This window comes from Drosophila takahashii, chromosome 3R (assembly GCF_030179915.1).
Source record: "Drosophila takahashii strain IR98-3 E-12201 chromosome 3R, DtakHiC1v2, whole genome shotgun sequence".
NCBI classification, from domain to species: Eukaryota; Metazoa; Arthropoda; class Insecta; order Diptera; family Drosophilidae; genus Drosophila; species Drosophila takahashii.
Genome location: NC_091681.1, coordinates 17,652,739 through 17,665,247, shown reverse-complemented (window position 1 = coordinate 17,665,247; position 12,509 = coordinate 17,652,739). Strand labels below are relative to the sequence as shown.

Genomic DNA, 12,509 nt, shown 5'->3' with positions numbered 1-12,509 from the left:
ATGCATTTCCATGTTTGGCTTTTTTTACGATCTTGTTTCGTTTAGTTTATAGCTTACATTTAGCCTCGCCCCCTCCGAAAAACTCAGCCGCTCATTAGGCCGCCCTAAGCATATTTCTGCACATCTATTTCGGGGGTTTCCCTGTTTATATTCACGGCGATTTATGCATGTTTATTATGATAAATTTATGCGCATTTGTTGTTCCGGGGATTTTATAGAGTGCGCGAATACGGAATGCAGAGCTCTAAAAACCCAGAGTTTTTAGCGAATACATTTATGCATTAAACAGGCTTTTAGGCAAATTTGCTTCCAACAGATACAGCAAACCAAAAACTGTTGGGTTTAAACTTTCGATAGCAAAAGCTATTATGCCGATTATGTGCATATTTTCATAGCATACTTAAGCGGGCTTAAGCATTAAATGCATCTGTAGATATTGAAAACATAAGTTTGAACTTATTTCTCTCCAATAAAGTCCCAAGTGACTTGGTCTGGCACCACCAATAAATTGAACCAAAATAAGTGCAGCCCAAACTGCGGACATGACTCAATATGCAGACATATGAATTTCCGATGTGGGAGCAGAAGCCAAACCACTAACATTTGGCGAGGGAAACGCCCCAAGTCAACATGTGTCAATTACCGCTTGACTTTGTTTTGACAGCCTGGGAAATAGGTTAGTTTCCCGGGTCGAGAAGGAAAGTGCCCAGAAATAGGATACTCTCGTTGCCATCTCTCCCATGGCAAAATCAAGCATACGCCGTGTGTGCATCGCGGGGCGGGATGCCATTGATTCCATTGCCCGTCGCCAGTCGAAGGCAACAAACTTTAGTGCTGATTTATGGTTGCGGTGTGGTTAGAAAAATATACGGGGAAAAGTTTTTAGCCAGACAAAAGACATCCGCTGGGTGAAATCACTTTGACAGCCAGCGGAGCGCGAATTGCGAGTCAGTTTCGCATGTGCAAATTAATTGCTAACCGCAAAAACATAATTACCATCAGATACATATGTATGAATGATTTTTTCCATCCCCCCAATCAAAAAGCAAAAAGAAATTAATCAGAACCGGGTTGCTTTCGTGTGTGCAAGTGATTAAAGTGTAATTAAGTTGAATTAACCGCACAGTCGATTGCGTTGATTATTAATTGCGACCAGAAGCCATCGCAGGTGAGACTATCAAAAACATTCAGGAGAAATCCTTCGCTGAGTTAACTCAGCGACTGCTGATCGTCCACCTTTAGGAACACCGAAAACAGGAAGGCAACTGTGGAATATTAGCGTGATATTCTCCATAATTATTTTACTTTTTTGTGGAAGCACTACTCACTGGTCATCAGGGAGCACAGCCAGAGAAACGGAGCCAGGCAGCTAAGTTGCATGAAAATGGGCAGCAGAAGGTTGCCACTCACCGAGCCGAGACGCCCAAAAGTCATGATTAGCAGCAGAACCATTGTCCTGGTGTATAGAACCACATAAATAAATATAGAGGGTTTATATAGGGCACAAATCAAACCTCATCAGAGTGGGAAATATCACCACTGACGTCCCGATAATCGTGGTGGCACAAATGCCCATCAGGGTCAGGTAAATCGCAGAAATGATCATTGTCATCAGCGAAGTCTTCACAAAGTACAGGCCTCCCACCAGGAAAATGCAGATGAATAGGAAAACCTCTGGGAGGATCTCACATAAGTTAATATTTCAAAAAACTAGGAATCTGAGTTCAGTTTAAATGACAATTTTTGAGAGTTCAATGGTCTTAATATCAGCATAATATAACTTAATTTATAGATATAAAAAAGAACCCAAAACATTTTTGGAGAAACCCCCAATTATTTTTTTTAGTGGATCGCTTCGTTTGCATCCTTTATCTAAAATATACTCACTGAGAATGTGATTCGAGACTATTCGAATACGCATAAGCGGAAAAATAATCAGGAAGCCGACCAGGCCAATTCCCGCCACAATGATGTTATCCAAGTAGCTGCCCGGGTCGTGGTGCTGTACGATGGAGTTGATTACTTTAGACCCCGAGACCAATGAAAAGGGATCTCCTACCTACTAGAGCGCACTCCACCCTCTTGGCCTCCTCGTTCATGGCCGCCGCCATCGCATTGTGTTCCAAAACGGCGCACATGCTCGTGTCATTTGCCCCCAGTGACTCCATCGCGTTCATCGTGGCGAAGATCTGCGGCAGCCACAGACGCACCGAGTTTACACTGAAAAATAAATACAAATGATTATACAAAAACAAAAAGAAATAATAAAATATTGTACGTTAGTTAGATTAATCCACTGATACCAAGAAAACTAAAAGACATCTAGCTTTGAAATCATTTAAAACGAAACGCAACAATGTATTTTGAGTCCCAAGTTTAATCCGATTCAAAAACATTACGAAATATTGTCTACTTAATTTCGGACTCCCAAACGACAAAGTTCGAGATAGTAATATTGAAAAACAACATCTTAGTATTAAATAGTTTTAGGATTTTTCCATAATATACGAATCTTAATTTGGTAAATAGTTATAGTTGATATAATTAATTAGTTTAAAAAGCTTTACTCACCACATAATCTGGCAAAAGTGCAAGCAGTATACCTGCAGAGAAATGGCCAAGTAGGGCTTGGAAAACATGGGCCTCAGTTGATAGACCCCTTCAAGGAACTTTTTCTTAGCTCGACTGAACCTTTCCTTGATTGTTGAGGACCGGCCAGTTCCATCAAGATCAGCAGATCGATCAGGCGTTGGATCCGTGAGACGTTTCACCTGTTGGAAATACAAAAATTATGAAATATTGGAATATCTTATGATCTAAAGCCGAAACCTACTGGATAGCTCTCCCTACTCTTGCGCTTGTTCAGCTTGTAGATCCGCTGAAAGGAGTCGAGGGCCCTCTTGTAATTCCCCTGGGACATGAGGAACTTGGGGCTCTCGGGCAGGAAAATATGCAGCAAACCGCAAAGCAAACTGGGCACCGATGTAACCGCCAAGAAGACCTGCCACGTGCGAACTGCAGGTGGAAAATAGAGTTCAGCATTGAGGTCACACGCGGCAGGACTCTCACCTACACTCCAAAGTGGCCACCTTGAAGAAGATGGGCACCGGCAGCAAAACGTAGGCCAGCAGGGGTAGAATCATCGATCCGATGGAAACGCACAGACCCACGAACAGCATGATATAGGGCCGGTGCTTCTTGCCATGGAACTCGGCCAGGTAGCTGACCACCACCGCAAATGGACCGCTAATACTGGAGTGGATGCTCATTAGATAATTATCGATTGGACACTCAGAAAATTAAATAAGTAGTTATAGATTTTAAAATTTTATAACAAAGTCATATAACTTAAGACCTATTAACTCCAAATTTTTTAGAAAATATTTAACCGTTCTTTTAACTTACATAAAGCCGTCGAAGAACTTGAAGGCCATTAGCTGGGCGGTATCCTGGCTGAGGGAGGCGCACAGGACGAAGAAGCCGTCGAGCCAGCCGCCGGAAATGAGGACCGGTCTGCGCCCAACGGTGTCTGCTATGAATCCCCAGGGCACCGCCGAGATGATCATTCCCGCATAGGTCACCGCATGCAGCATGCCCTTGTCTACGATGCTCAGATCGAGGTCACATTCGGCGGAGGGCATCACGTAGGACAGCGCCGAGGCCGAGAAGACCATCGCCGTGAGGCAGGGCACCGCGCTGCACAGGATGAACACGTTGAACAGCCCGAAACCGCACTCAGCGATCGCCGTCTCGAAATCGGCGGCCTCATCTGCATTGTCCCTTACGCGATCCGCCATCACAAAAAATAATATATTAAATATCTGAGGTGGCAATGGAAATTTTGAAATTAGCTTAAAAGACTCCTAGATGCTTACGAAGTATAAGAAAGGCCAAATGATAATTTAGACATGTGAGGTTTGCAAATAAATATAAATCAAATCACTTTCCAATCATATGTTTAAATATTTTATTTGTTAATTTATGATTGATTTTTATAATAAATATATTTTTCATTTGTATTTAAATGGTAAAACATATACTAGTTCATATTTATATGTCAACACTTCTCTTTGTCTCATTATTTCAAGTAAGTAATAATTAATAATGTGTTTATTGGTTAACACAAATTTGCTTTAGCTAAAATGAAGAAGGTGTTTATTTCCAGTGAAGGAAAACACAACAGATGACTGCAGCCATGCACTCCTAATTAGTAATTCCTGGCATTTCAACCTCGTTTCGGGATTATCAGGGTGCTCTCGAGTGATTAAAATTGATTGGTCTTTTGGTGAAAGTTCATGTTGTTCAGGAATCACCCAAGCGCTCAATCTAATAAATTGCATCCATTTAAAGGCTGCCAGATAAGTCAATTCAGGCAGCACTAATTTCCACTTTGCCCGTTAGCAGCTGATGGAAATCTGGTTGATGTTATCTGTAGCCGATCACTCACCTGCCAACTCAACCAACCAACAACCCACCCACTTGCCCACTCAACCACCTCAGCACTGCCGGTTACAGTTAATTTGTGTTAATGAGATTTGCATGTCGCAGTTTCCGACGACTTTTGTCCTTGCCCACTAGACGTATCCTTTGAGGGACCGCAGATAATTCAACCCCCTTTTGGTTATAGGGAGGAAAAAGGAAAACTGAGTTCTCCGAACAATGTTATTCGTACAACAATAAAGATATATTTAATTTGATTACTTAAGGTAAATATAAATAGTTGTTCAGCGCCTATCTCCTCCAATCCGGTTAATTCGTTATCTCTAATTTGTACAACTAAACAAAAGCTAAGCTAATGTCGCAAGATCTGGTTTAAGTTAGTGGGCAACTGGTTCGGATGAAACCAAAGTCATTTAAAATTCATTCTTAGACTGGAAACCTTCAACCAAGTATTACGAAAACGGAAGGTTAGAATCCCCTTAAGAAAATGTCGCCTTTGCTGGGTTGGGCATGAATATTGACAGAATTCCCGCAACTGCAATATTAGAATAAATAAATGTTACTAAAATAAAGAGCATTGTCTGTATGAACTTGAACTTACATATCAGCACTGAGGAGACCATTATAAATGGAGGCAAACAGCCGATCTGAACGAAGACGGGGAAGAGTAAGTTTCCGGACAGGGCGCCAAAACGTCCGCACATCATGGCAATGGCAACCACAACGGTTCTGGGGGTTATACATTTTAGATTAATATTTTTTCAATCGACAGATCATATAACTCACCTTAACTGGGTGGGAAAAAGGGCCACCACAGCTCCCAGTAGCGAAGAGACGGCAATTCCCGTAATTGTCAGGAAGGTTGCTGCCACTATAAGTGTCATTAAACTGCTCACGGAGAAGTAAAGCAAGAGGCCAAAGGTCCCCGAAAGAAATAGTCCATAGGCTAGAAAAATAGCATTAGGTTAAGTCATGGAATAAATAAAAAAGGTCTTGACAAACTCACTCATCATACGCTTGGGACCCAGAGCACGGATAATTCCTCCGGCAAAGAAGTAACCCACAAAGCCAGTGGCCGATACAATTATGTTGTTCAGATACATATCCATCGATATTACCTTGGGCTAAAAGGAAAATTAAAATAAGTAATTTTAATTAGTAGGTATATTATACTTTAGAAACTATATTTAAAGAATAATGGAAATGCAACTTAATAAACTCTACAAAAATAAACCTTCTAGTTTTCTTTTAAGAATAGATAAAATAAATCACATAATATTACATTATAATTTATAATTATAAAACTCTCTGTAAGGGTATACAACTCGCACAATTATGACCGATTATGGTAATCTTTTATTTTGTGTGCCCAGATAACCACGTCACGATCACGATGATGGGGCGTTAAGTGCGCTGCCAGATAAGCCCCATCTAGAGATCCAGACCTTGTATTATCTGCAGATTCAGTTCGCTTATCTTCGAGTTTTATCTGATACCTACCACGGAACAGGCGTCGGCGTAATTTAGGGCAGTCTCCGCCGTGCGATTCACGCTGAACTCGAGGATGGTGCACATGCTGGCATCCAATCCATCGCTGTCATGGAGCGCCTCGAACTCCGCCATGGAGGCGAAGAGCTGTGGGAGCCACAGCCGGATGGTGTTCATCCCGAGGAAGATGCCGAACTGCATCACGTAGCAGCAGATGGACAGGCCGAGCAGGGGCTTCCTGAACAGCGGCTTCATCTGCTGCAGTCCAGATCGCAGGCTCTCCGCCAAAGTGCGGGACTGACGCTTTGGAGGAATCTCCCCGGACTTCTCCTCGATGGTGTAGATAACCTCGTTTTCAAGGGCCTTACGATTGGGAACCTCCTGAATAAGGGCTTTAATCTGGAAAAAAAGATAAAAAATGTTTAAAAATATTTTAAAATTAATTTAGAGTTTTTATGTAGTTATTTCTATTTTTAAATCTATTAATTTAAATTATCTAACTACTCACTGGATAGCTATCCTTTGGCTTGCGTGTGTTGACACGGTAGATCTGCTTGAAGGCCTGCATGGCTTCTTCGTTTCGTCCTTGAGCCATCAAGAACCGAGGACTCTCCGGCATGAAGCAGAAAATCAGACCACTGACCAAACTGGGGATGCCCAGAACGAACAGGTAAATTTGCCAACTGTGGACTAAAATAAAATTATTTTAAAAATTAATACAGATTAATAAAACAGAGTACTTACTTTGCAGGCCCCAGAACTCAAAGTCCCAATCTCGTGGAAAAATACCCCAGGCGAGAAGAGGCAGTGAAACCGTCGCCGTGGAGGTGACCATGCCAATAATCATCAGAACGGAAGATCTGTGCTTGGGTCCGTGCATTTCCGTTATGTAGGTAAACAGCACAGCAGCTGGTCCATTAACCCTTTTAAGAATAAATAAATTAACAAAAAAAATAGTAGGGAAAATAAATTCTAAAATACTTACACCAAACCACCCAAGAACTTGAAAACCACCAGCATCGAGAAATTCTGACTCAATGCGCTGCCGAAAACGCACACTGCATCAATCAAATAGCCCCAGTAGAGGATCTTCTTGCGACCTTTCGTGTCGGCCAGGTAGCCCCAGGCTATAGCCGATATAGTCATGCCCGCATAGGCCACCGCATTCAGGACACCCTTGTCCTCCAGGGTCAGGCGAAGATCGCACTCGGCAATTGGCAGGATGTAGGACATCGAGCTGGACTCGAAAATGGCGGCACTCTGGGCGGGAATGGAGACGATGAGCAGCATCAGATTGAAGATCCCAAATCCGGCCCCCTCGATTGCCTTATCGAAAGTGGCAGGACCTTCTTCGGTAGGCGTGGCTGCCGCCTCCGCCGTACTATCTGAATTGCCATCCCCATCATTTTCATTTTCTAGCCCTGTTAACGATAACAAGAAATTATCACATGAACTATTCAATAGCCAAATACAATTATTTTATCCAAATGGAAATTATCCAATAAACCAAGTTACAGAAAAATATTTTAATCATTTGCTAATGTGAAAAAATGTTTTATTTTAAGAGATTATTTTTTTATCTGACTAGAAAAGCTTTGCAAAACTTTCCAGACGTGTTTACGTCATTTATGGGTTAAAAAATTAACCAAAAACACAGATTACCGATTAAAAATCACATTTAATTTTAATCCAAAAGCCATAACGGATTACACATTTCACTATTGATATTGTAATATTCCGTGTAAATATTTAATTTGATAAATATGACTTTAAAGTCTCCATGGCTTTTCATTACATCACATTAGAGTCAAAATCTGCCAAGTGGGCCACCCCTGTTCCGAAGGTCCGATTTTCATCGAACTTTTTTACTTTTCCGGTTCACAACGAAAATATAAGAACTTCATTTGAACGGTTTTGCGAAATTTTGAGTTTTACCGGAGTTATAGGGGTCAAAACATGGCATTTTTGACACTTTTTCGAAAAAGTTGCGCTCAGTCATTAATTCATAACTTTGGAACGGTAAGAGATATCTTTATGATGTTTTCACTAATCGCTCAAGAATTGTTATGGCTTTCTATAAAAAAATGTAAAAAAAAATTAAAATTTATTTTTTTTAAAAATAAATCAACATTTTTTTTTAGTTTTTATTTTTTTCAGTGTTCTTCACCAGCTATAGAGTTTAAAACCATTTGAAAATAAAGTTTGATTCATTACGAAAAAGATCCAAAAAAAAAAAAGAGTGGCCCGGACAAAGGTTTTTCGCAATATCGATTTGAAGAAGGGCGCACAGCGGATTCCCATACAAAACGACAAAAAGTGCCTCATTGACAGCTGCAGTCGGCTGACGCTACGCGCGCAACGGCATGTGTTGACCAGCCAATTTTCACGAGCAAGCCGTTTTTGTATGGAAAACCGCTGTGCGCCCTTCTTCAAATCGATATTGCGAAAAACCTTTGTCCGGGCCACTCTTTTTTTTTTTTGGATCTTTTTCGTAATGAATCAAACTTTATTTTCAAATGGTTTTAAACTCTATAGCTGGTGAAGAACACTGAAAAAAATAAAAACTAAAAAAAAATGTTGATTTATTTTTAAGAAAAAAATTTTGTGATTTTTTTTTACATTTTTTTATGGAAAGCCATAATAATTCTTGAGCGATTAGTGAAAACATCATAAAGATATCTCATACCGTTCCGAAGTTATGAATTAATGACTGAGTGCAACTTTTTCGAAAAAGTGTCAAAAATGCCATGTTTTGACCCCTATAACTCCGGTAAAACTCAAAATTTCGCAAAACCGTTCAAATGAAGTTCTTATATTTTCGTTGTGAACCGGAAAAGTAAAAAAGTTCGATGAAAATCGGACCTTCGGAACAGGGGTGGCCCACTTGGCAGATTTTGACTCATTAGTAATTTACTTTTTTTATTCACTTATCAGATAAGATTTTATTTGTTATTTTTTTATCGGAACTTTATAAAAGCTTTTCTAGTACGCCCTTTACCTTTGCTTTTCTCAGGATCCACTTTTTCAATAGTCTTTTCCGACATCGCAGCGATTACTATTTATCACTATATCTTTTCACAATTGGCTTGCTCTTGAAATTGATTGTTCAATTAATGCGCTGTCGTTGTTGATTAAAAAGCGCAAGCACAAATTCCTTAAAGAGTTCAGTTCACAGTCACCGAGTTAAGGGTCTCCAGTATATTCTAATTCGACCGCCAGCTGCAACGCTGCACGAGAAATGATCTCCCAGAGGGAATGGCACCTGCTTTTATCGGAGTTTGCCTCAATAAAACTGAAGATTCACTCAACTACAGCTCTCTTATCGCGGTCTTTACAATCTAAGGAAGCTAATAAACTTATAAAACCATGTTTATTCAGAAGAAACACGTTGCTTTAGTTACAGTGAGTTTCAAATTAAATAAAACTGTTATTTATTTAAATAAAAATAATTTAAGTGTGTTTTTGTAGGTTAAAATACAATATCAATTTCTTTAGGATAAAAAGATAACAGGTTTTAGTGACTTTATAGTCATATTAATGGTGATTATACTGTACATTGTACAATCATATTTGGGATAGCCACGATTATACCATGAGGTAGCAACCATTAAATAACAAAAAACGTGTGATGTTCACGTTTTCATCGGCAATAAAAATAACCCAGCATAATTTTGAATTGCAAATCCTTTTTCCAGGCGAAATCATTTATCTAAATGAAAGTTTTTTTAAGCAATTGCTATTTGTTTTATATAGTGTAAAACTCGATTATCACTCCAAATTGACTACGTCATTTCAATGGTGAAATTTGTGGATGCTTAAACGTCTCCCTTTTATCTCGGGCCACACGACAGAGGGGTGATCTTATCTGTGTCAAACTTATCTCTAAGATGACTAAACAAATTGGAGCCAAGTGAATGAATTACTCATAAGTCGCGGAAGATTCTCATCACACAATTTGGGTTTTATTCCTTACACTAAAAGCATTTATAAATATGAGGAGCTCTTTTTTCCAAGCCGTTCACAATGATTGACACAAACTCCGATGTCGATGTGAAGTCTTTTCATTCGATGGCGTCCACCAGCTTGCACAACATGCGATCGTGCTGATAGCTGGGATCGTTCTTGGCCGCTGCATTTGCCTCCAGGGGATCCACCTCCGTCTTAATCTTTGCCCCGCCGCTTTCCTCGTCATCCCCCAGAACGGGCAGAGCTGAGAAGGCAGTGTTCACGATCTCGCGCACCCGTTCCAAGTGCTTTTGAAAGCGTGTGGCGGTCTCCACGCGCTGTCTTTTCTGCATTTCCATCATGACGCGCAGCGTTTCCCTCGCCTGATGGGGCCGAAACTCGTTGAGCAGGTGATGCATGTTCACGAACAGCAGGCTAAGATCGTCAATCTGGAATAAAGATTACAGTTTAATTTTGTAAGGCTCTTTACCGACTTAAATGAGTTCTCACCTTCTCCGTGCGCCTTGGACTGTCTGGATTCAGGATGAGGAAGTCGATGAGGTCCAGAAAGTTGACCAGCAGCGAGTGGTTGAGCTTCTTCAGCTCCTTGCGCCGGTCGAAGTGGATGGGGATTAGCCGCTTGATATTTTGGGACTCGAGACTCCGGATCATTTCGTCGTTGTTGTACTGGATGCCAAACATGCTGTAGACTTCGTGCTGCGACGGGGGCGGCGGTGGGCGTGGTGCCCGGTTCCGGCGGATGTTCTCCTCCGTGTAGTTGGCGATGTACCGCTCCGGCGGCATGGGCAGGCTGGAAACCTGCGTCTCCTGGTTGGACATCTCCATATAAACAATTTGCAATACAATACACTGCAGAAATAAATTGTTTTGAAGAAGTGATGACACTTGTGGAACTGTCTAAATCACGCACGATAGTGATGACACTATCGATAGTGAGTAAAAATACCAAATTATACAGAAATGCAACTTCCCCTGGGTACTATTGAATTTTGTTGTTTTATAGTTTATAGACAGCAACAAAAGTAAAAGTTATTCCCATCGAATCACAAAAAATTGTTTTATGTGAAGAACTTTACATTATTAAATTTTTTTATTACATACGTCCATACTAAGTAAAGACACAATGCTAACATATTTTATTATTAAATAAATACATAAAACTATTAAATTATTAATAATATTATTAATATACTTATATTATTATATATATAAAATATAATTATATTATTATTATTAATAATATTATTATTAAATTATTAATAATAACAAGGTAGTAAACACTTAAGGGGGATTCCCTAAACTGTTGAATTGCTAGGGGGATTCCCTAAACTGTTGAATTGCTGAATTGTTGAAAATTCATCAAAAAATTTCAGCAATTAAGAGGGGGATTCCCTAAACTGTTGAATTGCTGAATTGTTGAAAATTCAACAAAAAATTTCAGCAATTAAGGGAACGACCCAAAATGGTTCCTGTTGAATTTTCAAACAGCTGTTATTTGTTGAAAAATTTCACGGAACTTAAAGCATGTAAAATTTGATTTATTATTGCTAGTTACTATCTAAAAGTGTTATAAAGGTAAAAAGAACCACAAATATGGTTTCTAAGTTGATTTTAAAACAAATAATACGTACTGGTGATACTAAAATGTTACAGGGTTGCCACGACTTTTAAAAAAAGGTGACAACTCTGGCTTTTCAGCAATTCAACAAAATTTTCATCAGCCCCGAGGCTGTTGAATTGCTGAAATTTCTGAAACTTGACTTTGTATGGAACAGCTGATTAACAGCTGACCAAAATTCAACAATTCAGCAATTCAACAGTTTAGGGAATCCCCCTAAGGGAACGACCCAAAATGGTTCCTGTTGAATTTTCAAACAGCTGTTATTTGTTGAAAAATTTCACGGAACTTAAAGCATGTAAAATTTGATTTATTATTGCTAGTTACTGTCTAAAAGTGTTACCAAGGTAAAAAGAACCACAAATATGCTTTCTAAGTTGATTTTAAAATAAATAATGCGTACTGGTGATACTAAAATGTTGCAGAGTTGCCACGACTTTTAAAAAAAGGTGACAACTCTGGCTTTTCAGCAATTCAACAAAATTTTCAACAGCCCCGAGGCTGTTGAATTGCTGAAATTTCTGAAAGTTGACTTTGTATGGAACAGCTGATTAACAGCTGACCAAAATTCAACAATTCAGCAATTCAACAGTTTAGGGAATCCCCCTGCTGAATTGTTGAAAATTCAACAAAAAATTTCAGCAATTAAGGGAACGACCCAAAATGGTTCCTGTTGAATTTTCAAACAGCTGTTATTTGTTGAAAAATTTCACGGAACTTAAAGCATGTAAAATTTGATTTATTATTGCTAGTTACTGTCTAAAAGTGTTACCAAGGTAAAAAGAACCACAAATATGCTTTCTAAGTTGATTTTAAAATAAATAATGCGTACTGGTGATACTAAAATGTTGCAGAGTTGCCACGACTTTTAAAAAAAGGTGACAACTCTGGCTTTTCAGCAATTCAACAAAATTTTCAACAGCCCCGAGGCTGTTGAATTGCTGAAATTTCTGAAAGTTGACTTTGTATGGAACAGCTGATTAACAGCTGACCAAAA

General features: G+C 39.5%; 3 protein-coding genes across 5 annotated transcripts; all 3 read right to left on the bottom strand.

Moving 5' to 3' along the window:
* Positions 1–1,071: 1,071 nt before the first annotated feature.
* Positions 1,072–3,880, bottom strand: LOC108062742 (synaptic vesicle glycoprotein 2A). Of its 3 annotated transcripts, XM_017149523.3 has the most exons (9): positions 3,406–3,879; positions 3,074–3,252; positions 2,834–3,015; positions 2,572–2,771; positions 2,064–2,220; positions 1,888–2,002; positions 1,515–1,674; positions 1,329–1,456; positions 1,072–1,265 (listed from the first exon to the last, which is right to left on the bottom strand). In XM_017149523.3, exons 1-9 carry the CDS (start codon positions 3,795–3,797, stop codon positions 1,210–1,212), a joined length of 1,569 nt encoding a protein of 522 aa, XP_017005012.2. In that variant the 5' UTR covers positions 3,798–3,879; the 3' UTR covers positions 1,072–1,209. The 3 variants fall into 3 exon arrangements, 2 of the variants coding, with proteins under 2 accessions (XP_017005012.2, XP_070073821.1); XM_070217720.1 differs by lacking the exon at positions 3,406–3,879 and having other exon boundaries at positions 3,070–3,208; XR_011419431.1 differs by lacking the exons at positions 1,072–1,265; positions 1,329–1,456 and having other exon boundaries at positions 1,534–1,674; positions 2,060–2,220; positions 3,406–3,880.
* A 772-nt stretch (positions 3,881–4,652) lies between these two features.
* Positions 4,653–9,176, bottom strand: LOC108062714 (synaptic vesicle glycoprotein 2C). Its single transcript, XM_017149494.3, has 9 exons — positions 8,927–9,176; positions 6,914–7,349; positions 6,673–6,851; positions 6,437–6,618; positions 5,941–6,327; positions 5,447–5,564; positions 5,227–5,386; positions 5,042–5,169; positions 4,653–4,975 (listed from the first exon to the last, which is right to left on the bottom strand). The coding sequence occupies exons 1-9, from the start codon at positions 8,970–8,972 to the stop codon at positions 4,920–4,922; spliced, it is 1,692 nt and encodes a 563-aa protein (XP_017004983.2). The 5' UTR covers positions 8,973–9,176; the 3' UTR covers positions 4,653–4,919.
* A 682-nt stretch (positions 9,177–9,858) lies between these two features.
* On the bottom strand, positions 9,859–10,796 carry MED7 (mediator complex subunit 7). Its single transcript, XM_017149508.3, has 2 exons — positions 10,384–10,796; positions 9,859–10,322 (listed from the first exon to the last, which is right to left on the bottom strand). The coding sequence occupies exons 1-2, from the start codon at positions 10,717–10,719 to the stop codon at positions 9,990–9,992; spliced, it is 669 nt and encodes a 222-aa protein (XP_017004997.2). The 5' UTR covers positions 10,720–10,796; the 3' UTR covers positions 9,859–9,989.
* Positions 10,797–12,509: the final 1,713 nt, after the last annotated feature.

Coding starts and splice junctions, on each gene's coding strand:
- LOC108062742 (XM_017149523.3), bottom strand. CDS start 3,797: ATGGCGGATCGCGTAAGGGACAATGCAGATGAGGCCGCCGATTTCGAG. Junction 3,016..3,073: donor CAAGGTGGCCACTTTGGAGT/GTAGGTGAGAGT, acceptor TTCCACCTGCAG/TTCGCACGTGGCAGGTCTTC. Junction 2,003..2,063: donor AGAGGGTGGAGTGCGCTCTA/GTAGGTAGGAGA, acceptor TCCATCGTACAG/CACCACGACCCGGGCAGCTA.
- MED7 (XM_017149508.3), bottom strand. CDS start 10,719: ATGGAGATGTCCAACCAGGAGACGCAGGTTTCCAGCCTGCCCATGCCG. Junction 10,323..10,383: donor GTCCAAGGCGCACGGAGAAG/GTGAGAACTCAT, acceptor TCTTTATTCCAG/ATTGACGATCTTAGCCTGCT.
- LOC108062714 (XM_017149494.3), bottom strand. CDS start 8,972: ATGTCGGAAAAGACTATTGAAAAAGTGGATCCTGAGAAAAGCAAAG. Junction 6,852..6,913: donor AAGTTCTTGGGTGGTTTGGT/GTAAGTATTTTA, acceptor TATTCTTAAAAG/GGTTAATGGACCAGCTGCTG. Junction 5,387..5,446: donor GGGTCCCAAGCGTATGATGA/GTGAGTTTGTCA, acceptor CTATTTTTCTAG/CCTATGGACTATTTCTTTCG.